This window comes from Macaca nemestrina, chromosome 4, assembly GCF_043159975.1.
Source record: "Macaca nemestrina isolate mMacNem1 chromosome 4, mMacNem.hap1, whole genome shotgun sequence".
NCBI lineage: Eukaryota > Metazoa > Chordata > Mammalia > Primates > Cercopithecidae > Macaca > Macaca nemestrina.
This window is the reverse complement of record NC_092128.1, coordinates 67,592,069-67,615,841: the sequence shown is the minus strand read 5'-3', so window position 1 is coordinate 67,615,841 and position 23,773 is coordinate 67,592,069. Positions and strand designations below refer to the sequence as shown.

Here is a 23,773-nt window from a genome sequence, read left to right as displayed (position 1 = left end):
CAGGAAATCCCTGGTGTTAAAGTGAGCACTTATAGGAATACATAATATTTATTTGTAAAAATGCAAAACTTTGACAATGATGTAAAACAGAAGTAAAACAAGTCATTATATTTTTTAATTCCATTACAATGAGTGTCATTAACTAAAAAGAATATTCCATCAGTAGCCTTAAGTAAGCAAAATGAGTTTGGATTTGTAAGGAGAAAAGGTTAACTCTTCCAAATGACAAACAGTAAACCACTGGCAGCAGTTATTTGCCCCTAAGACTGAGTTAGGGAGCCTGAGTTAATAGACAGTATATGAAAGCATAATCTTTCTACAGGACAGCAGTATACAGTAATTATTAATCAATGAAACTAGCTCACTATGACTTACATATACTATCAAAACTGTAATATTTCCAGCTAAACTTTTGTTGAGTATTTAAAATACTTCTGTGAGAATATCACAGTTCTTGAATGAGTAACAGAAAATTAATGAGTCTTCCTCTGATATAATTCACTATTTAAAAATGAGGGTACTTAAAAATGGGCAGCAGCTCAAACCCACAGGAACCAAGGGACATGATTTCCTGTGTTGGCCCTATTTACAATTATAGAGTCATCTCTACATCAGAAGATCCTAATATTGTTTCCCATAACCACCCTGAAATTCAATTCAATAATTTCTCATTAAATTAGTGTATGGTGAACCCTACTTATAGAATCATTTTTAGAAAGTTGAGCTCTTATTCTTGTAGGATCTTTATATCCTGAGGTTTTAAAAAAATCATTTTATTTCAGTAATTAGGGGAGAATGACGTCGTTAAAATATAATCGTGTTTAAAGCTAGCCTACCTACAGCTAACAACTAAATATTCATATTTGAGGATGTATTGACAAATATTTTTTAAAGTCATTTTAGTTTCATTACTAGTCAAACTGACACTAAGTCATGGCTAAACTGTTTCAAGAGAATGGTCTTGAAAATAAATTTTTGCAAGTCACCTAATTTTAAAATCTGTGTATTTGTGGTAAACTTGGTTTTGATTAGCATGTTCATAGCTATACCATCCAAAATTTCCTCTCCTGTCTGAGAGAACCTACGTGAGGTACCTGCATGCTCATGCCACAACCTGTAACACCTGCACCTGAAGTTTCTCTCTGTTCCACACCGAAACTTCTGCTCTCAGAGTTTAAGCTTAACAGTGAGAGTCCTTAACCTAAATCTCCCAGCAGGTGCAGCAAGGAAAACATAAAAACAGATTTTAATATACAGGTAGTCGCATCTGCCAGACAATCCTATCATTGCTTCATTAATTGTTTGTGATCATTTTAATCAACTGTATTTACACAAACACTGTTAAAGAATCTACGTTCCCTAGCAGACAAAATGGAGAGCAAAACTCACTTAAGTTTATGGTATGTGAACTATATCTCAATATAGCTGTTCTTTTTAGAGAAAAAAAAATTCCAATTACCATGGCAGCAGGAGACCCTTCAATGAATGAAGGCCCTCAATTGATACTCTGCCCATCAGCCAGCCCTTAAAATGCACATCACTGAGCTTGTTTACTTGGAGAGAAGCCTCCCTATCTCCACAGAGCCAAGGAAAATGCCTGAAACTTGGATTTGAAATTTGGTGACAAAATTAGGAGCTTAAGTGACAACTTCTATAAATAGATCTGTTCCAAAAGGAAAAACGTCATTTCTAAAGCCATCTTCCTAAGCCATGTGACTTAATTACTGTCTAGGTGACTAAGTATTATCCAAGAGTTTCTGGAGAAGCTACTAAAGTGAGAATTCAAGACAGAAAGCTTGTTTCTCAAATGCAAGCGAAAGCTGTAAATAAGGAAGGCACTTTGGAAGAGAAATGCTGTTGCTGGGTTGTTCTACTGGTAAAGAAAAATGAAAATGAGAGTAAAGGAAAAAGCCTTAGTGTAGATTACTTGGCAACAGTGGCTGTTGCTTACATTTTATCTCAAAGACAGCATCCAAAACAAAAGATAACCTAAAAAGCTACTTGAAAAAACACACAAGTCTCTACTTCAGAAGATTCATCATTGATGCAATGGTATGGATAGCTCTGTACTAATAATGCATGCAGCAAAATTTACTGCACACCAAGGTCTGTTTTTCTTTTTTTATGTAATTGCTTACTCTTCTTAATCTTATAGAAAGAGCCAAGATTCTGCATGGTAATGCAGTTTTAAGAATCAATAAGGAAATTTTATATCCAGTGTAAGCAAAAGCAAATTAACCCCTCTCTTCTGTTGCAATAGATATGAGCCACTTTGACAGTTTAATATTTTGTGCTTCCCATGGCAAAAAAAGAAACAATTCAAGCAATTTTCTACTATTCAATTTGCATTGAAGTTGAAAAAAAAAAATCTATGTCCCAAAACAGGATATGTTAAGTGCTGTCATTAAAAAAAAAAAAAAGAAATGTAATGCAGTCACTAAACTATAACCTATATCGTATATAAACTAAACTGTCACTAATGACAAACTGAGAACATATTTCACTTAAGAAAGGAGTACACAGTGTTATATTGCACCATATACTTTTGGATCATTGTTGTTTTTACAAACAACACATTTTAAAAGGTATCTTAAGAAACACTATTTCTCTAACACATTGTGTACCTTTTGAGTTATTGTACAACTCATTGTACAAACTCATTGTTAAGGATTAGGAATCTAATCCAAAGACAAGTTGGGAATGCTCATATGCAGTAGTTTAGAAATAACTTGAGCTAATAAAAATAGATATTCAGTGGCCATTACTTTTCACTATAATCATATGAGATCAAATAATTTAACCAAAAACTACTATCAGAACTATGATGATAGTCAGAATATGCCTGACTGTCATGATCTTTCATTAGTGATATAATAAATTATATCTCTACAAAGATGTCTACTTTTAGTTTTGGGCCACAAGAAAATCTGTTCCCTGCCCCATCTACACACATTCCTGACATATATAAAGGATTTGCCATTCCTCTCTTAGTTTTCTAAAATTCATACTATGGTTATTTTCCTCATATGTTCATTCAAACAAAAATAAAACAAGCTTTGGCCTGGAGTGTGTCTTTACCATTCTTGCCCAAGGCAACTGATATTACAGAAAAACTACGCAAATGCATAACCGAATTTAAGAGGTATGCCTAAAGGGTCTTTATGTAAATCACCATTTCAGTTTAAGGATTAAAGACCATAAAGGAGAAATTGTTAGATACCAAAAATGAATTAGATATGTATACCATGTGTATAAATAAAATACATTTCAATTTTTATGCCTATCTTACTTTACATACTATAGAATGTACACCATACATTCGGTGTACATTCTATAGTATGTAAAATCTTATACATGTAAGAGTCAGCTCTGGAGTTACAAAATCTAGATTCAAATTGCAGCTTTATTACTCCTTACTATGTTACTTTCCCAAGTTGTATAACTTCTCTGTGTCTCATTTCTGTAAATTAGGATAATAGTTATAATCACGGTTGTCTGAGGATTGAATGGTACATACAAATTCATGTGACTATCACATCATACAGTAAAAGTTATTACTGTAATAAATAGTTACTACTGTTAGTATTATAATACTGATTAACTAAAGCCTATATAACTGTTCATTTCAATTAGCCCCATATATTAGCAGCTTTCTGTTTCAAGACAAAAAAAGCTATAAAGCAGCAAACTGCATGGCTAAGACTCTGTTGCCACTACTCATCAATTCCAATGTCCTTTGTCTTATGAATCCAGAACCATGGTTCTCCATAATCAGAATTAAAGTTGTATTCCCAAGGTATTCTGATTAGTTGAGGCTTTACTTTAAAATTATTTTAGAAACCCATGTCAATCACATAAAAGTTCTCCCTAAACAGATGGGTAAATTCACAATCTAACTTTTTTTTTTTTTTTTTTTTTTTTTTTTTGAGACAGAGTCTCACTCTGTCACCCAGGCTGGAGTGCAGTGGCAGGATCTTGGCTCACTGCAAGCTCCGCCTCCCGGGTTCACGCCATTCTCCCGTCTCAGCCTCCCAAGTAGCTGGGACTACAGGTGCCTGACACCACGTCCAGCTATTTTTTTGTATTTTTTACTATAGACAGGGTTTCACCATGTTAGCCAGGATGGTCTCAATCTCTCAACCTTGTGATCTACCCACCTCGGCCTCCCAAAGTGCTGGGATTACAGGCATGAGCTACCGTGCCTGGCAATAATTTAATTTTTAAATGGATTGAAAATAAATGTAAGTGAAAGATTAATATGTCTCATTAAAGGAACACAAAGTATCTTTCTTTTCTTGCATAAAGACTTTATCTTTGTAACCTTTGAAAAAAATTCTTTTGAAGTTTTAATACAACTTATATATCAGAATTATGCACAGCTATGTGAACAAGATAAACTAATTTCAATGAGGCTGATGATGTCCCTGCAGATAACATAAATCATTATGTTAAGGAACAATCACCAAAATGTGTTTGTTTTTACACTAAACACAAAATTGCAATCAACATCAAAATCCAGATTGTAGGAAATTACATAAGATAAACAATCTGGTTTCTTCAACAAATAAATTGCGAGGGGAAACAAAAGAGAAAGATAATGTTTTTAAAATTATTATTTTATTTTATTTTATTTTTGAGACAGAGTTTTGCTCTGTCACCCAGGCTGGAGTGCAGTGGCACGATCTCAGCTCACTGCAACCTCTGCCTCCTGGGTTCAAGCGATTCTCCTGCCTCAGCCTCCCAAGTAGCTGGGATTATAGGTGTGTGCCATCACACCCAGCTAATTTTTTGTATTTTTAGTAGAGATGGGGTTTCACCATGTTAGCCAGGATGGTCTTGATCTCCTGATGTCATGATCCACCCGCCTTGGCCTCCCAAAGTGCTGGGATTACAGGTGTGAGCCACTGCACCCAGCCAAAAATTATTTTTAAAACCTACGCAGCCAAAATTAAACTACAGGGGGACATGCTTTGGTGATAAAACTATGAACAAAAGCAAGGAAGGGATTACGATAAAAGTCAGGATAATGTTTACAAATCTTACAAGAGGAGGATGAAAAGGGCTTGGGTTTGGGATGCAGCAAACAAACAGCTGGCCATGCTCTATTTCTTGAACTGAATGGTCATTATAAAAGCATTTGCCTTTAGTATTTCATCAACCCATACATTGTTTTATGTGAATTTCTGTGTCCGTTGTATATTTTACCACTGGATAGGTTTTTAAAAATAAAATTGCAATCTAAAAGATTTACCATGACTTTTTTGTTGTTGTTTAAGACAGTCTCTTGCTATGTTGCCCAGGCTGGCCTTGAACTCTTGAGCTCAAATGATCCTCCTGCCTTAGCCTCCTGGGTAGCTGCAAACAGGCATGACACTGCATCCAGCTCTTTTCTAAAAATGTTTTCTCCTGAAACATTTATTCCTTTATCAAAAGTTCAAAGACACATGAGCACAGCCATTTATTGACTGGTTTCTAGCCGTTGTTAAGTTTGGAATAATACTTTAATTTTAAATTTGCATCCTTGGGATACATATGGCCATGCTTGTGCCAATTAACACAAGAAGCTCTTAGAGTTTAGCTTTGATTTCACATTTCCTTTCATTTACCTCAGTCCCAAGAGAAAAGTCAACTTTAAGAAAAAACCAAAAACTTACAGGGCTCTTAAGGAAGGTGTTATATAGGTGGATTGTGTTCCCCTAAAAAGCATACGTTAAAGTCCTAACCCCTAATACCTCAGAATATAACTGTATGTAGAGACAGGGTCTCTAAAGAGGTAATGCAGTTAAAACAGGGTTATTAGGGTGGGCCCTAGTTCAATAGGAAGGATGTTCTCACGAGAAGAGATTAGGATACAGATACACACAGAGGGAAAGCCATGTGATGACACAGGAAGAATACCATGTACGAACCAAGGAGAGAGGCCTCAGAAGAAACCAACACTGTCAACATCTTGATCTTGGACTTCCAGCTTCCAGAATTGAGAGAACATACATTTCTATTGTTTAAGCCACCCAGTCTGTGGTACTTTGTTATGGTAGCTTTAGCAAACTAATATGGAAGGTAAAGGAGAAGTAAAAGTTTTAGGAGTTCCTTTTAAAAAGGTATTGCAGGGAAGGAAAAAATATAAAATGCTACAACTTTGATTTATAATGTATTAATGAGTCATTAATAAAGAAAATAGACTGCTATCAGATTTCATGTAAAAAGAAATATCCCAAAGAGCTAAGCACAGAGGTCGAGACAGGAGGGAACCTGCAGAGAAATAATTGGCTACTGACTTTGGATTGATGGGCAGGATTCAGCACTTTCAATGTGGTTCCTGGAAAAACCCAGAGGAGAATTTTGAGTTAGATTTTTAAATGGAGTGGAAACAAATGGAGGTGACAGGTGAGACCAAAGTGGTTTTCTTAAAGGGAAAAAGAAACAACCTCTGGCCCTTCAGTCTGGACAAAGTTTGTATTTATCATTTCCCTAGTATGATAGGCTTAGGGGTTAGAAAAACCATCAACAAAGAAACTGCAATTCTCAGGTTGGAAAATCAGCAAAGACTGTGCGGCAAAGTCAGTGCTTCATGTGTTATGTATACCCATGGAGCCTTAAGATCCCAGAGTAGAGTGCACTTTGCTGATTAGATACAAGTTTTCTGAAAAAGGATATTACCATAGAGAGAGCAGAGAGCTATCTGCTGGGTCCACCCTCCACGTTCCTATTTGCATTTCATCATTCCACTGACAGACACAGACGGAAACAGATAGTGAAAGGCCTGTTTCCTTTCCTCTTTAATTTAACAAGGGAATAAGAGATACTCTACATCAGAAAAACATTATCATAGAAAATAGAGAAGTGAAGCCAAATGAACAGGGATAGGAATAAAAGGACCTGCAGATTCTATCCCTAGGTAATTTTTTTTCCCCAACTATAAACAAAATGGCTCCATTCTCCCATGTTATATCTAGAAAAATCCTGATATCCCTTCTGTAGGGAGGCAGTAATATAAATTAATCCACCATTCAATTCACCAATCTTTAGTTTAGGATAACTTTCTGGAGAGACAGGCATAATTATTACACCTAGATCGCTTACAGGAGTTACCAGATTTTCAGTCTTTATGAATTAGAAATGTATAGGTATACAGGATGTATTTATTGACAAAGTGTCCTAATGTCTGGAATTTGCTTTAAAATACTACACACATACACACACACACACACACACACACACACACACACACACACAAAATTAAAAGAGAAAAAAAAGATAGTCAAAGTGTTGATAACTGTTGATGCTGGATGATGGGAATGAGGGGGTTCATTATAGCATTCTTTTCACTTCGAAATATGTTTAAACTTTTCCACAATAAAAAGTTTTCTTTTAGTTTACATATATATAATTGAAAAACTCAATTCTCTTCAGATTGTCATTTGAATAGGACGATCTAATTTATTTTGGTTACTGATAACAGTTTAGTTTGAATAAAAAGCTTTACAACAGTAATATATGTACATAAAAAACTGAACAAAGGCTTTATGGGAAAATAACTTGGCAAATGTTTACAAAATGATACAGAAGCAAGCAGATACAATATTGTAGCTATATATGATACTATGTAAATATCTATGTATATATACAACTGTGTGCATATGACAAAAAAACTCAAAGAAATAACAAAATGAAAACATTTATCTCTCAGTGATGAGTTTAAGGATGAGTTTTCCTTTTTTGTTCTACTTTTCTCTGTTTACAAGTTTCCTAAAATGAGCATGTATCTAATTTGTAATTAGAAAAAGGAAATGAATGTGAACAAGTGGGTTATAATTCAGATAAAGTAGAGTAGATAGTCTGAACACTATGCAGAAGAAAATAAACACTTGGCCAAAAGTCACTATACTCAACATTGAGCAGAAGGAAGCCCTACACTTGGGTGGCTTTTGTTTTCATATGCTCTCAGATTACACCATCTGCAGATCTGGGGGAAAAACCCCACATTCTTATGCCTCTAGCTGGTGGAGGCTTTTATTTTTGTGTTAATATTTTCACAGTTTACTTGTCATAACCAGTATCCTGAGATTTCTGTCTCCAGGTATTTTCAACTCCTTGATCTCCTGTAGATCTAACAATTTTACATTTTACTGGTGGAAGTGTGGGGTGCTGTGGGGTGGGGCTGGGTTAGGGGGCAGCGGGGGTGGGAATCTTTCACAACTGAATGCAAAGGCAAACACCTACCCTGGACCCAAGTTTTCACCTCTTGGTTCTCAGTGGTAACCCTAAAGGCAAATTTCAAAAACTATATTCAGTGACATAATCCAAGAAAGAACTATAGGTTGGCATAAAAGTCACTGGGGTTTCCTAGGCATGGTGGCTCATGCCTGTAATTCCAGCACTTTGGGAGGCCGAGGTGGGTGATCGCCTGAGTTCGAGAGCAGCCTGGCCAACACGGTGAAACCCTCTCTCTACTAAAAAACAAAAATTAGCCGGGTGTGGTGGCAGGCACCTGTAATCCCAGCTACTTGGGAGACCGAAGCAGGAGAATCACTTGAACCCGGGAGGCAGAGGTTGCAGTGAGCCGAGATCACGCCATTGCACTCCAGCTGGGAGACAAGAGTGAGACTTTGTCTCAAAAAAAAAAAAAAGTCATTAGGGTTTTTGCCGTTAAAAATAACGACGAAAACCACAAGGACTTTTGCACCAACCTAGTACTTGCAGGTATAGCAATCCTATAAAACCTAAGTCTAACAATTCCTACAGTACCCTAAAAATTCTTTTTCTGATAACTAAAAGTAAAGTTTCATTTTTCCAAAGTGGGTGATAAAACTTTAGATTATAAATTATTTTTAAAACCCCCAAAACTGTACATTAGAAATATCATTGAAAATTAAAATCATAATCAGTAGTATTAAAAGATTCTCAATAAATTTCCCCACAAGTAGGAAAATTTCACTTACTTTAACTTCCACAGTCTTGCCTCCATGTTCAATGTGTCTCTCTACGTATTCAGAGGACAGCAAATCACTGCAACAACAAAAATAAATGATGATTAAACAGGATCCCAAAAATGTAAAACATGAAAATCAGGATCAAGTTTACACATATCGGCTTTAACAATTCTTTAAACCCCCCCCAAATCAACACTTTATAGGTCTCTCTCTCTCACACACACACACATACACATACACACACACACACACACACACACACACACACACACACCCCCAGTATTTCTAAAAGAATGTAAGGTTGAACTGCCTACACCACCTGTCACTCCATTGCTGAGCACAGCTGATTCTGCTGAACCAGCCAGTAATTCCAGGAAACTACTGTAAGCACATCATTGTTTCTAAGACATATTGTTCTTAATTTTTTACTTTAACTTTTTATCAAACAGTTTTAATTGCATTATGCCTTACCATTTCTTTACGTGTTATATGTGATATTTTCATCTGACAAAACGTTAGTTTCCATCACAAAAGTAAAAAAAGGCAAAGAAAGTTAAAAGAAATGAAATGGAATATATACCATCAACATTTGAAAACAATTCTTTTCTGAAATCTATCCTAAACAACATTTACTTGTCTCTATAATATTAAATATGCTTCTCTTTAATTTCGTATATGTGAAAAACTTTCCCTTTTAATGGAGGGGTCTCAAGACACAACTTCCATAAAATATCTTTAATCTTTTAAAGCACTAAAATATAAATAAAACTATCATTAATTTTTAAAAATGCATGAAGCTATAAATTTCCAGTGTTGCTCTATTAATAGACATTGAGCCAACTAAGAAGTCCTTAAGTGAACTGAAGATCATCAAACAAAAACTGTTCCAATCATTTCAAAATGTGCATTTTTGAACACAGAGGTTCATCATAAGCACCATGCCTACAATTGCTTTAAATGTAAACAGAACGATCAAACAAGCATTACATTAATGCCGACACCATAATCTTGTACTATCTGATGCTTATATTACTATTTAGGAAACTTGTAATTATAGTCTAAGTCAATGCTTCATTTATCTTTAGAATAGATGTTCTTAATGACTTCATGTGAAAATCAGCTAGCATGCTCTCAGCTGCAAGCTGTAGAAAACACAACAAAAAGTATATTAAACGATGAGGACATTTATCACGTTATTTCTTCTTTGAAATTCCAGGACTAGTATAATGTAAATTTGCTTTTGAGGATATTTAGTTCTATTTGATAAATAAATTTGAGGTTGATAAAATAGAGGCAAACCATTTTAAGACATTTTAAGTACATACTTTGCTAGTAAGACATGAGCAGAATTCACCAATGTATAAAGTATTAAAAAGAAGACTGTGTATGTGTTACACGCTGACAGAAAGGGCTGCAAGATCAAGAAATGTCAATTATTCTTGAAGCATACGAGTAATAAATGTTCATGACATATTAAATACATAAGAGGCACTAAATATCCAGGATACACTAAATATACATATTCACTTAATATTCATGAGGGGGTTTCTCAGCTTCGACACAACCGATACTTTGGGCCAGATAATTCTTTGTCTTGGGAGGCTGTCTTGTTCACTATAGCACACTTAGCATCCCTGGATTCTACCTAATAGACGCCGGTAGCATCTCTTACATATACCAGTCATGACAATCAAAAATGTCTCCAGACATTGCTAAATGGACACTGGGGGACAAAAATCACCCTTGGTTGACAACAACTGCTGATACTCTTTCCTGCCCCATTTGTTATCTGTCCAATAAACACAACAGAACTCATGACTGTTTGTGAAGCTAACTGGCAACCCACAGCCACTGACTAGGCATACTTGTCCCAGTATCTCTCAGACACTTGAGCAGGTGTTATTAGCTTGGGACAACTGCTATCTTTGAGGCTTGCCCAAACCTCAACTCTGGTCCTTGTAACCACAACATCAGCGGGGAAGGCATATGCAGATGTATGAACATGAACACTAGGTACCCCAGGATTAGCTGGCATGGCCCCTCTACCCTACTTGCCCCTAACCCAGGTATGCCAACCTAATAATCTTTCCTCTTGCCTCTCACTGTGCACTTTAAATCAATTTAGCGAATTATGTGATATGAGGATTGGAATGTAGTCTGTGGGAGCTTTTGGTTCCCTCACCTCTAGGATAGCTCACCTTGTAGCATACTTGGAGGCTACAATTGCATCAAAGTAATCTTCCCACCTGACATCAGGGCAGTTCCAGGGTTGGTTCATGTGGTGGCTCAGTGCCATTAATGAGATGAGGGGTGTTTACAACTTTCTGCTCTGCCATCGGCATGGTAGCTGGGACTCTCTTAACTGGCTCCTCTCATGACCCTGACATGACGGCTGCAATTCTCAGCATCTTACAAAAACTACATTATTCCAAGATTAAAAAAAGAAAAAAGCCTTGTATTTATTTTTTAAAGTGAACAAGCCCTTTCAAAAATAGCTCTTAGCATTCATCTTCTCAAGTATCTTTTGCCAGAATTACATTATATGGCCACTCCTAAACCAATCCTTTGACAAGAACATTTGTCTGTGAACATTCAAGATTCTCCTGCCAGGCCTCCCTTGACCATCACGATTCTTTACAGAGAACTGAACAATATTGGTGGAAAGGAGAGTGGTGAAGAAAGTACCTGTTGTACATCCAACTGAAAATTGTCTTTTTTTTTTGTCTTCATGAGTGTATTATATATTTCACAAATTTCCAAGGGTTTATAACAAAAATGTGAAATTACACGGGAAAGACCTGCCTCAGGCAAAACCGGTAATTGCTCCAGCATCTGCATCACACCCTGTTACCCAAAACAGGAGAGATACTAGCCAGGTGTTTGCAAAGGACTGTCCTCCAACCTTGCTATCAGTCTTGAAAACTTCCCCAGAAGTAGGAGGGAAACATTATCATACAGAGGCATGTTTATCAGCAGACCCAGCAAGGTGCCCTCTCCTGGGAATCTGAACTTGTCAATTCAGAAAAAAATCATTCAGCTGATGAAGGAAAGAGAAACAGAAGTCAAAGGTAAGCTGACATGTAAAAGAAACTGAGCTGTAGGGCGGTGAATACCAGAGTGAAAGCCCCAGATCCCCACTGCTGAAGTCCCTGAATGCAGAACACCCTATCCCTGCGCTAGACATCTTCGGGATCCTTGCTCTATCACTGTCACATGAGTCAAACCCCACTACTGCAGCCAGCATGAGTGAAATCAAAATCACCTAAGTCAAATATTCCTCAGAGGAATACTAGCTGTGGTGTACAAATAGTAGAAGTAATAATAATAAGAAAAATTTTAAAACAACTTTTGAGTCCTCCAGGTTTTCAAATTTCAAGGGAACGTTTCCCTTTGAATTATAAAATCTAGGCATTAAGAGAATATGAGTCACTGCATGAATGTAATTACAGCAAAGAAAAGCCCTCTGCTGAGGAATTATGCAGCTATTTCAATCAAGCCTCTATATACAAGTATTGCTGGAAAGCGCTCCATGTAATTTTAAACCAAAAACAGCTCATGCAATTTGGTTTTGTCTGTTTGCATATTGTGAAAGTTGGCTAAGTATTGTTATTTTAATGATTAGGGTGAGAAACCTTAAACTTAAAAGTTTCACTTTTCCCTCCACTAAAGTTAGAACCTAAGTAAATTTTCTTGAAGCTTCCTGAAGTAGAGATAATCAAATTACCTTATTTTTCTCAGAACATCATCGTTTATCATTATATAGGGATCTACTTAAATCATTTTAAGTGTAGGAAAATGGAAGACCTCCTTAACATAAAGGAAATTTTATATTAATGTAAATGGGTCAGGTAGAATTCACTCCATGCTAATAGCTTAATAATGATGTGTGAATGCTTGTTTGTGAACTTTGAAAAAGTAAAAATCATTTTCAACCAATTTCTAAAGGCCACTCATTCTCTAAAGGAAGTAAGTAGATGTTTATAAAATTAGAAATGTTTTCTGAGGCCTTTTTTCATTTGCATGCCATAATAAGCCTAAAAAAGCAAAACAAATATAATGTAAACATTTTCAGTCATAATAATGATTATCCTTTTTCTAGTGGGCAACTGTCATGAATCAAAGACAGCTGGTATAGTATTATACAAAGGTTTGGGAGTTAAAAACAAAAACAAATATTTTAATTTTCCATCCAAGCTCTGCCATTTACTAACTATGTACCCTTGGCCAAGTTGCTTAATCTTGATCAACATAATTTGCTTCTGTTTAAAATGGAGACCGTAAAAAAAAAAAAAAAAACCACTTCGTAAAGCTGGTATGGTATTAAACTAGAACACAGATGAAATGCATCTCAAATCCTGATTTCAATCATTCACATACCCTATTCACCATGTCGTATCTATTTATCTTTCTCTAGAACTGTCTCTCACTGTTTTGGGACTTAAAACCGTTGAGCCACTTTTTCACTCTCCTCACCTCCTTCTTGTCTACTTAATCCAGTTTATATTCCATGATCTGTCCTGATAAATTACCTCCCTGCACACACTCTAAACTAATTTACCCCTTTTTCCACTGTACTGCTTGACCAAACCTCAATCACAGTAAAACTCCTTCTACAAAGTCTGACTCCAAGAAGCAGAACATCTTGAATGTTCATAGGCTGGTTTAGGATCACAGTTGTCAAATGGTCCCGCATCACAACACTGCCCTTAAGTCCACTACACTTTTCCGGTCAATTTACTCTGAGAAGAACCTTCTAAATCTCTCTCCTCACATCTCCAATGTGCTCCCTCATTATTACTCCCTTCAGATAACCTCACTTCTGTATTCACTGAAAAAATGAAAAAGGACTACCTCATCTTTCCAATTACCAGCACCCCTGCTCCTGAACCAGTCTCTACTAGGATGTCAAATAGGCATCTCGAATTCAACATGTCTAATGCACAACTCTCTCAGTCAAATCCAGACATTCAATTCTACGTTCAAAATGTATCCTAGCAACAACTTGATGTGAAAAAAAAAAAAAAAAAAAAAACTGGAGACATTCCCTTAACCAAGTGATCACAGTTAACATAACCAGTAACAGAAAAAAAAAAAAAATCATGTGCTTCTGAAGTGACGCTTGCATAAGAAGCAAACAAATGAACAAAGAAACTTGAATGTGCAATAGATTTTCAAAGAAACAGCCTCAGAGCAAAGATCTAATCCAAGAGGTTGCCAGTAAGATGTAACCTCAAGGTCAAGAGTAAGTCAAGGGTGTAGTTTTAAAACCCTTTGTTAAAACTCAGAAAGACTAAAGGCTGTTTCGCCTTGACCAAATCATCTATGTGAAAGAGTTTCGAAGACTATTAAAGGCCTCAGCTAGACAAAAGAGTTTCTAAGAATCTCGTAGGTTCTCATAGACATTGTCACCTAAACAAAAAGGCTAGTATGAATCTTCAGGGCATTGTCCCACAGCATCTTAACTCACAGTAGAGAGGGGCCTATCTCAAAAACATCTGTGGATGTGGATTTGTCTAATGGGGTAAATGCCAATGAGATTCACATGAAATCTATGACGTTCTTAAGAGAATTATATCACTAGAATCACACCAGCTTGTACCAAAATGGACAGTGGGTTCAAACTTTTTATAACCAGGAAACAGACCTAGAAAGATAGTTAGCATAAGCTCAGCATATTTCTTAAAAAAATAAATAAATGTTGACTCAGAGGGTGAACCCAAGAACCGCAAAGGACTGCCCCCAGGAAGCAAAGCAGAGCCTTAATCAACATACATTCCCTTCTGCCAAAGCAGGAAAAACCAGTGACATACCTGATTCAGTATCAGAAACTCAGTGGACCAGTGACTGCTAAGTAGCTATATCCCACTTTTTGAACAGGAGTGTCTACTGCAGTCATCCTGCCCCATCTACCCTGTATTTTAGGTTACCTTTTTGGTTCAAGGGTCTACACCTGGGCTACCTCACCTAAGAAGACCTGTCTACACCTGGACCTGATTCAGATGATGAGAACCTGAACCTTGCATTCGAGCCTGATACTATAATGGAATAAGATTTTTCAGGGGTCTCTGGAGGAATGCAATGCATTCTGCATATGTGATAAATACAAATAATTTGTGGCCAAAGGACAAACTGGTTGATTAAAGAAGGCTACAAATTGTCACTCTTCTAATGGCAAAATGGAAATAATTTCTTTTCCCCTTGAATGTGAGCTGGCCCTGTGAAAAATATGAGACAGAAGTGATATTGTGTGTCTTGGTCCGTTTTGTGCTGCTGTAACAGAATATCACAGACTAGGTAATGTATATAGGACAGAAATATATTGGCTCACAGTTCCAGAGGCTGGGAAGTCCAATATCAAGATGCCAGCAACTTGTGAGGGCCCTTTTGCTGTGTCACCATATGGTAGAAGGAGAGAAGGGAAGAGGGAAAGAAGAAGGAGAGAAGGAGAGAGAAGGAAGAGGAGAGAAGGAGAAAGGAAGGGAAGAAGGAGACAGAGAGAAGACAGGGAAAGAGGTAGGGAGAGGGAGGAGGAGGGAGGGAAGGTAAGGGAAGGCAAGAGAGGGTGAGAGCCAGCCAGAGAGACAGAGGGAGAGCACTCACAGAAGCAAGAGGAAATCAAACTTGCCCTTCTATAAGGCAGCAATGCCAGGATTGTGAGTGCAGCCAGCCCTCATGGCCTAATCAATCACCTTTAAAAAGTCCCACCTCTTCGCACTGTTACAATGGCAATTAAATTTCAACATGTGATTTAGAGGGGACAAACATTCAAATTACAGCTCTGTGTAACATCTGAGATCTGCAGATTCCATTTTCATGCATGTAGAATTCTCCTTTGAATCCAGCCACCATGCTGTCAGGAAGCCCAAGCAACCACATAAAAAGACCATGTGGAGGAGAATCATGTCCCTAGCTAACAGACCCAGTGAATTCCAAGCCAACACTGACAACAATTTCCAACCGTGTGATTGAGGCAAGTCTGCATCTTCCAGATATAATAGTATCCCAGCTGACACTACATAAAGCATATCTGCCCAGCTGACCTACAGAATTGTGCAAAACAATACACACCGTAAAGATTATAATATACTATAAAAGCTGACTATGCCTTCTTATTCTAACATTCAGTGATTGTTATGCTGCCCCAAATAACTATGTTTTCCTTACAGCAGTCACCAAATATTAAATGTAACTTACTTTGGACAATATAAAAGAATCATAAGACTTCAAATATGATTATAATCCAACCAGTGAAAACAAGAAAAGCCCACAGATCATGGGTCACAATCAAAAATCAAAGACTTCATAAGGTCTTTAAACTATGAAAAGCTCTCCAGAAGAACAGAACTGGAAACATGGAAGCTTTAAGGATCCAAATTTCATTATTTCATTTAAGAGGAATAACAAATTATGAACTTAGAAAGGTTTTTTTAAAGAAAACATTCTTCCCATTCTCTACATTCTATGAATCCCTCCCCAACACCTCCATTTCACCTTCTTTATTTTCTTACTTTCTCTAGCCATGTACCAACCCTCCAGATCCTTTTGATATATTAGAGAATCCTCACTATAGAAAATGAATAAATATCACTGAGAATTAACCATCCATTCCTCAGCTTTTTTTAAAGTGCCAAAACTGTTATCTATACGCTCAGCATGTAATGAGTGGTATTTAAAACGTTTATGTTGTTTAAATTAAAAGGAAACTACAAAAGGGAATTAAAAGTTTATTCAATATCTGATTTTTGGATGAACGTTTCACTTTATTACTTTTCCAATTTGTAAATATAATTCCGTTTTTGCTTATGCACATAAAATAAATATTCTGTGTACCCTTGTGTCTAAAGGTGAGGCTATTTTTGTTACATTCTATTGAGGAAGTCACAATCTGATGAAAATTCTCAGGGAGCTTTAAATGTGTATGCTAGGGCTAGGGCACTTAACAATAAATGTGATTAAGTAAAAGTTGAGCCTGGCACTATCATGAATGTTAGCTCTTATTTATAGAATCCTGTTCCTAGTAAAGCAAAGTTTTCCAAGCCTAGCTTTGCAGCAGAATCAGATTAAAAAAAAAATACCTAGACTCCCTCAGACCTACCAAATCAGAATCTCCTAGGTTTATTCTGCTATAAAGAAAAGTTATCAAGACATGAAAGTTTAATCAAATTAACAGTCTACAAATATGCTAGTAAAATTCTATTAACATATAATGGCCTGTTGGCATAGCTGATCATTGTAGCTCAATACCACTTTAAAAGCCAAGGTACCAGGGAACATACTACACCAAGGCAATTAAAATGAGCCCCTGGTGAATCTTATTGCAAATAATCAACAGAGGGAGACATGTTCCTCTTCATTACAGCCAAGTAAAGGACTAATGTTTTGTAGTTTTTTAAGGGTAAAATTGCCAGACTTACTTCAAATTTACTTAGACTTCTTATGAGTACCCTAGAAATGGAGATTTGGGGCACTTAAAAAAAAGATGAATTATTGGGCATAGTTCAAATAAATTATATTCCTTAAAGATTCTAATTCTTATAATATTTTTATAATATTAATCACTTGAAAATCAGATCCCATCTAATCTGGTTTTCACCACACCACTTCACCAAACCTGTACTCTCACGGTCACTAATTAGCTATCTCTATATCGTTAAATCTAACAGTTAATTCTCAGTCTTAATCTTACTTGATGTATAAGCAGCATTTGACATAGCTGATCACCCCTCCTCTTGGAAATATTTCTTTCAGCTTCCTACCAGGAACCACACAGTCCTGGTTTTTCTCCTTTTTCTTGCTGCTGCTTCTGTCTCCTTTGTCGGTTTCTTCTCATCACTACAGTTCCTAAACACTGGAATACCCCCAGGGATCAGTACTTGATCCTCCTCTTTTCTTCTGATGCTCTCTTTCTTGGTGATTTCATCTAATGTTTTCTCTTAATTAACAATTATATGCCGATGTCTCTTAGATTTATATCTCCAGCTTAGAATTCTCCTCTGAACACTGGAATCATATATCCAACTCCCTCCCTCCCTCCCTCCCTCTCTCTCTCTCTCTCTCTCTCTCTCTATATATATATATATATATATATATATATGTATATATATCTTACTTATTAAATAAGCATCACACTTAACATGTCCAAACTTGGGCTCCTGATCTTGCTTGACCAACACGATTCTCCTATAATCTTCCCAGCTTCTTAAATGGCAACTTAAATTTTCCAATTACCCTGGCCAAAAATCATAGAGTGATCATTGACTCTTTAATCTCTTACAAATCACATATGCAACTGATCATATGTGATCATATGACAAAATATTGAAAATTTTGTCAATAGCGTTTTCCAAAAAATTTCCAGCATATGAACATTTCCATTGCTACTACCCTGGTCTGAGCCACGACGCTATCTTGCCTGGAATACTGCAAGGCTTAAGATCTATTCTATTAACCTATCAACACTTCGCTTACTATCCATGTGAAGAATATAACAATCCCATCATTCGTAAGAACACAGAGTAATAGACGTTATTATCCACTGTTAATGATAGTCAAATACTGTCCTCTTGATAAAGCAATTTTTCAAAACAGTAAAAGTCTTAAACTTCTAATATTCTTTGTACATAAGAATCTAATGAAGAAAATAACTCTAAATATAGGAAACATTTTATGGAATTAAAAAAATAATATCAGAAAACCTAGTGTTGACAAGGTTGTGAGCACAGAGTTTTGTAGAATTTTCACGGAGGGAAATTTGACAATACATATTAAATGTAAACCTTTTGAACCTGGAATTCTGTTTCTAAGAATTTAAGGAATAATTCTGAATAATTTTAAAAGAGATTTTTAGCTGTAAATATTTTCAATACATTATCATTGTGAAACACTGAAAAATTTTAAAGCAATTTAAAAAGTAAGATCCCAAAATTTACAATTAAATACTCTGCTGACACTAACATGACATAGAAGATATCAAAAGGTGGTCATAGCATCTACAAGAAAAGTTCTACATTCTGCAAAACAAATAAAAAATATATATTGTCAAGAAAAAAGACAAGAAGCATACATTACAAAAATGCTAGCAGTGCTTCTTTCTAGGTAGATTACTGTTACATTAATTTTACTGATCTTATTTTGACACCCTAAAATGTCTATAATAAACATGTATTATATTTCTAATAAGAAAACTAAATTTTGAAATGTATTTTAGAAAGACATCACCCAATGCTATTCACAAAGCAAACTAAATATATAAAAATAGATAATTGGTTAAGTGAAATATTTTCCATACATTTAGTGGAAAATAATGAAGTCAACAAAAACTCTTTAATTAGAGTTTGTATTAACAGGTAATATGGTTCTTTTATGTTAAAAAACAAAAGCAGAACACAAAATTATATAGAGAGAATATAATAATCATATAAATAAAACAATGCACAGGGAAAAATACACTCACATGCTTAAAAATTTCACCTTTGAGGGGTGGCACTATAGGTCATTAAAAATGTTTTGGTTTTGGTTTATCATTTTAGATAGTTTCTTCTGGGTACTTATCACAAAATTTCTCAAGAAAAGTATTAAACATCTTAATTATTTTTCAGTTTTAAAAATAATAGCAATAGAAATAATAGTTAATAATTTTGAGCACCTACTACTATTACCACAGCTACCACTACTACTAATATTACTATGATTACTAGTACTATTTCTACTGATCTAATGGTTTTGCATGTATTAGCTCATCTGATCCACACAACAACATGCTAAGTAGGTGCTGTGGTTTGAATGGAGTCATCCTTCCAAAGTTTTTACATTGGAACTTAACCCTCAAGGGGATGATATTAAGAGGTGAGGCCTTTGGGAGGTTATTGGGTCATGAAAGCTCTGCCCTCATAGAACAGATTAATGCCTTTATAAAATCTTTAGAAAGTTAGTCCCCTTTGCCCTTCCATCCTGTCTGCCAGGTGAAGACAAAGCATTTGTCACCTCTGGAGGACACAGCACCAAGGCATCATCTTGGAAGCAGTGAATGACCTCTTACCAGACACTGAATCTGCCAGTGCCTTGATCCTGAACTTCCCAGGCTCCAGAACTGTGAGAAAAAAAATTCTATGATTTATAAATTACTCGATCCGTGCTACTTTGCTACAGAAGCAGGAGTAGACTAAAGTGGTAGGTATGATTAGTATCTCCATATAGATGAGGAAACTGAAGGACAGAAAGGTAATTTACTCAAGAGTATGCAGTTAGTGGTAGTAAGTGTTATAGATAGGATTCAAATTCAGACAGCCTGACTACAGAGCTCATTCTCTTGACCACTAAACCCAACCCCAACCTGTATCTTTATTCCTCCCATAATTTTCTTCTATTTTCATTTGTCTAGTTCTCTACATATGTAGCTACATCAGCCCTAAACTTTTCTACATAACTGTAAAGCCTTTGATATGGGTGAATACATTAGGTAATATATTAATTCCAATATTTTCTTGGCTACATCCCTCCTGTGGCCTTCCATCCTCCTGCTCACGTCTGGACTAACTGCACCCTAGGCCTGTTGTACAGCCATAATCCTAGAATCTATGATCCTGGGAATTCCCTTGGCTTCTATCTTCATTGTGAACTGTTTCCTATATCTCACATTTTCTTGATCTCCCTTTTATTTTGGTGGAGCTCAGTCTCCAATGCCTTCCAAATAAAGAATGCATCATGTTAATTTATTTTAAATCTTGCACATATATTTTCTGAGAACTCACCTTTGATTGATGGTTTGGATTTGTAAGTACAGAAATCCTGCAGAACTTATGCAACAATGTTCTACTGTCTCCTAGTATGGCTAGTAAGAAGTCTGATGCTATTCTGATTCTGATCTTTCCAATGTGACCTTTTTTTTCCTGTATGGAAGCCTTTGTGATCTTCTCTTTTATCTCCACCATTCTAAAACATCAAAATTGTATGTCTTCATGTTTCTTTCATTCACTGTCCTGGGCATTCAATGGGCACTTTTAATCTAGAAATTCCTATACTTCAGTTATGAAACATTTTCTTAAAATATTTCTTTGGTAATTTCCTCTCTGTCCTTTCTTTAGTGTCTTTCTGGGACTCCTACCAATCAGATGCTTAGTCTCCTGAATGATCCTCTAAATTTTCTTTTCTTAATATCACTACCATGGTGAATGATCCTCTAAGTTTTTATCTTGTCTCTCCTATATTCCACTTCTTCATCTTTTGTCCTGTTTCCTGGGAGAACTTTTTTTTTCAACCATATTATTCAAACATCTACTGCTTGTTATTGTTTCTACTATTTTTTCTAGGTGTTTTTCTCTGAATTTTTAAGTATGATTTTCTTGTTTCATAAATGCAGTAGTTATCTCTTTGAACACAGGCATACCTTGTTCCATTGTGCTTTGCTTTATTGTGCTTCACAGATACTGTGTTTTTGTTCTTGTCGTTGCTATTGTTGTTTTACAAATTGAAGGTTTGTAACAATCTGGCACCAAGCAAGTCTATCAGTGCCATTTTCCAACAGCATAAGCTCATTTTGTGTCTGTGTCACATTTTGGTAATTCTCACAATATTTTAAACTTTTCATTAATTTATCTGTTATGGTGATCTGTAATCAGTGACCTTTGATGTTACTATTATAATTGTTTGAGGGCACAATTAATCAAACCCATATAAGAGAGTGAACTTAATAAATGTTGTGTGTGTTCTCACTGCTCAACTGATTGGCCATTCCCCCATCTCTCCCCCTCTCCACAGGCATCCCTATGTCCTGAGACAAAACAATATGGAAATTAGGTCAATTAATAACACTACATTGGCTTCTAAGTGTCCAAGAAAAGGAGGAGTTGCATGTCTCTTACTTTAAATCAAAAGCCAGACACAATTAAGCTTAGTGAGGAAGGCATGTTGAAAGCCAAGATAAGTCAAAATCAAAAACCAAACCTCTTATGCCAAACAGCCAAGTTGTGAATGCAAAGGAAAAGTTCTTGAAGGAAATTAAAAGTGCTGCTATAATGAACACATGAATGATAAAAAAGCAAAACAGCCTTATTGCTGATATGAAGAAAGTTTTAAGGGTCTAGATAGAAAATCAAACCAGCCACATATTCCCTTAAGCCAAAAACTAACCCAGAATAAGGCCCTAATTCTCTTTAACTATATGAAGGCTGAGAGACATGAGGAAGTTGCAGACGAAACATCTGAAGCTAGCAGAGGCTGCTTTATGAGGTTTAAAGAAGGAAGCAGTCTCCACAATATAAAAGTACAAGGTAAAGCAGCAAGTGCTGATGGAGAAGCTGCCACAATTTATCTAGAAGATCTAGATAAGACACTTGATGAAGGTGGCTATAGCACACAACAGAGTTTCAACATAGACAAAACAGCCTTTTATTGGAAGAAGATGTCATCTAGGACTTTCCTAGTCAGAGAGGAGAAGTCAATACCTGGTTTCAAAGCTTCAAAAGAAGGGATCAGGTGCAATGACTCATGCCCATAATTCCAACACTTCAGGAGACCGAGGCAAGAGGATGGCTTGAGCTCAGGAGTTTGAGACCAGCCTGGTCAACACAGCAGGACCCTGTCTCTATAAAAAATTTTACAAAGTACCCAGGTGTGGTGGTACATGCCTGTAGTCCAACCTATTTGGGAGGTTAGGCGGGTTGATCACTTCAGCCCAGGAAGTTTAGGCTGCAGTGAGCTGTGATTGTGTCACTGTACTCCAGCCTGGGCCACAAACTGAGACTCCGCCTCAAAAAAAAAAAAAAAAAAAAAAAAAAAAAAAAAGAGAGAGAAAGAGAAGAGAAAGAGAAAGGCTGACTCTTCTGTTTAGGGCTAATGCAGCTGATGACTTTAAGCCAATACTCACTCACCATTCTGAAAATCCTAAATCCCTTAGGAATTATCGTAAATCTATTCTGCCTGTGCTCCATAAATGCAACAACAAAGCCTGGATGACAGCATATCTTTTGACAATGTGGTTTACTGAATATTTTCAGCCCATCATTGAGACCTACTGCTCAGGAAAAAATATTTCTTTCAAAATATTACTATTCATCGGCAATGCACCTAGTCACCTAAGAGCTCTGATGGAGATGTACAAGGAGATTACTGTTGTTTTCATACTTTCTAACATCACATACATTTTGCAGCCCATAGATCAACAAGTAATTTCAACTTCAAGTCTTATTATTTAAGAAATACATTTTGTAAGGCTATTGCTGCCATAGATAGTAATTCCTCTGATGGATCTGGGCAAAGTAAATTGAAAACCTTCACCCTATCTAGATGCCATTAAGAACATCCATGATTCATAAGAGGAAGTCAAAATATCAACACAAATATGAGTCTGGAAGATGAGTTTGACCATCATGGATGGCTTAGGGTCAAAGACTTCAGTGGAGGAAGTTCCACAGATGTGGTAGAAACAGCAAGATAACTAGAATTAGAAATGTAGTCTGAAGATGTGGCTGAATGCTACAATCTCATGATCAGATCTGAATGGATGAGGAGTCACTCTTTTTTTTTTTTTTTTTTTTTTTTTTTTGAGATGGAGTCTTGCTCTATCACCCAGGCTGGAGTGCAATGGTGCAATCTTGGCTCACTGCAACCTTTGCCTCCTGGGTTCAAGTGATTCTCCTGCCTCAGCCTCGTGAGTAGATGGGATTACAGGTGCCTGCCACCCACCACACCAGGCTAAGTTTTGTATTTTTAGTAGAGACAGGGTTTCACCATGTTGGCCAGACTGATCTCGATTCCTGACCTCAAGTGATTCACCCTCCTCAGCCTCCCAAAGTGCTGGGATTATAGGCATGAACCACTGCACCCGGCTGAGTTACTTCTTG

At 36.4% G+C, this 23,773-nt stretch overlaps 1 protein-coding gene across 25 annotated transcripts in view; it reads right to left on the bottom strand.

Annotated features, from left to right (window-relative positions):
- LOC105475451 (ADAM metallopeptidase domain 22) overlaps positions 1-23,773 on the bottom strand; it is a 247,901-nt gene that overhangs the window by 112,092 nt on the left and 112,036 nt on the right. For all 25 annotated transcript variants that reach the window (XM_024790838.2, XM_011730693.2, XM_071094780.1 and 22 more), the window contains one exon: positions 8,943-9,009. In XM_024790838.2, the coding sequence (XP_024646606.1) occupies positions 8,943-9,009 (67 nt within the window). The remainder of the gene's footprint in view (positions 1-8,942; positions 9,010-23,773) is intronic.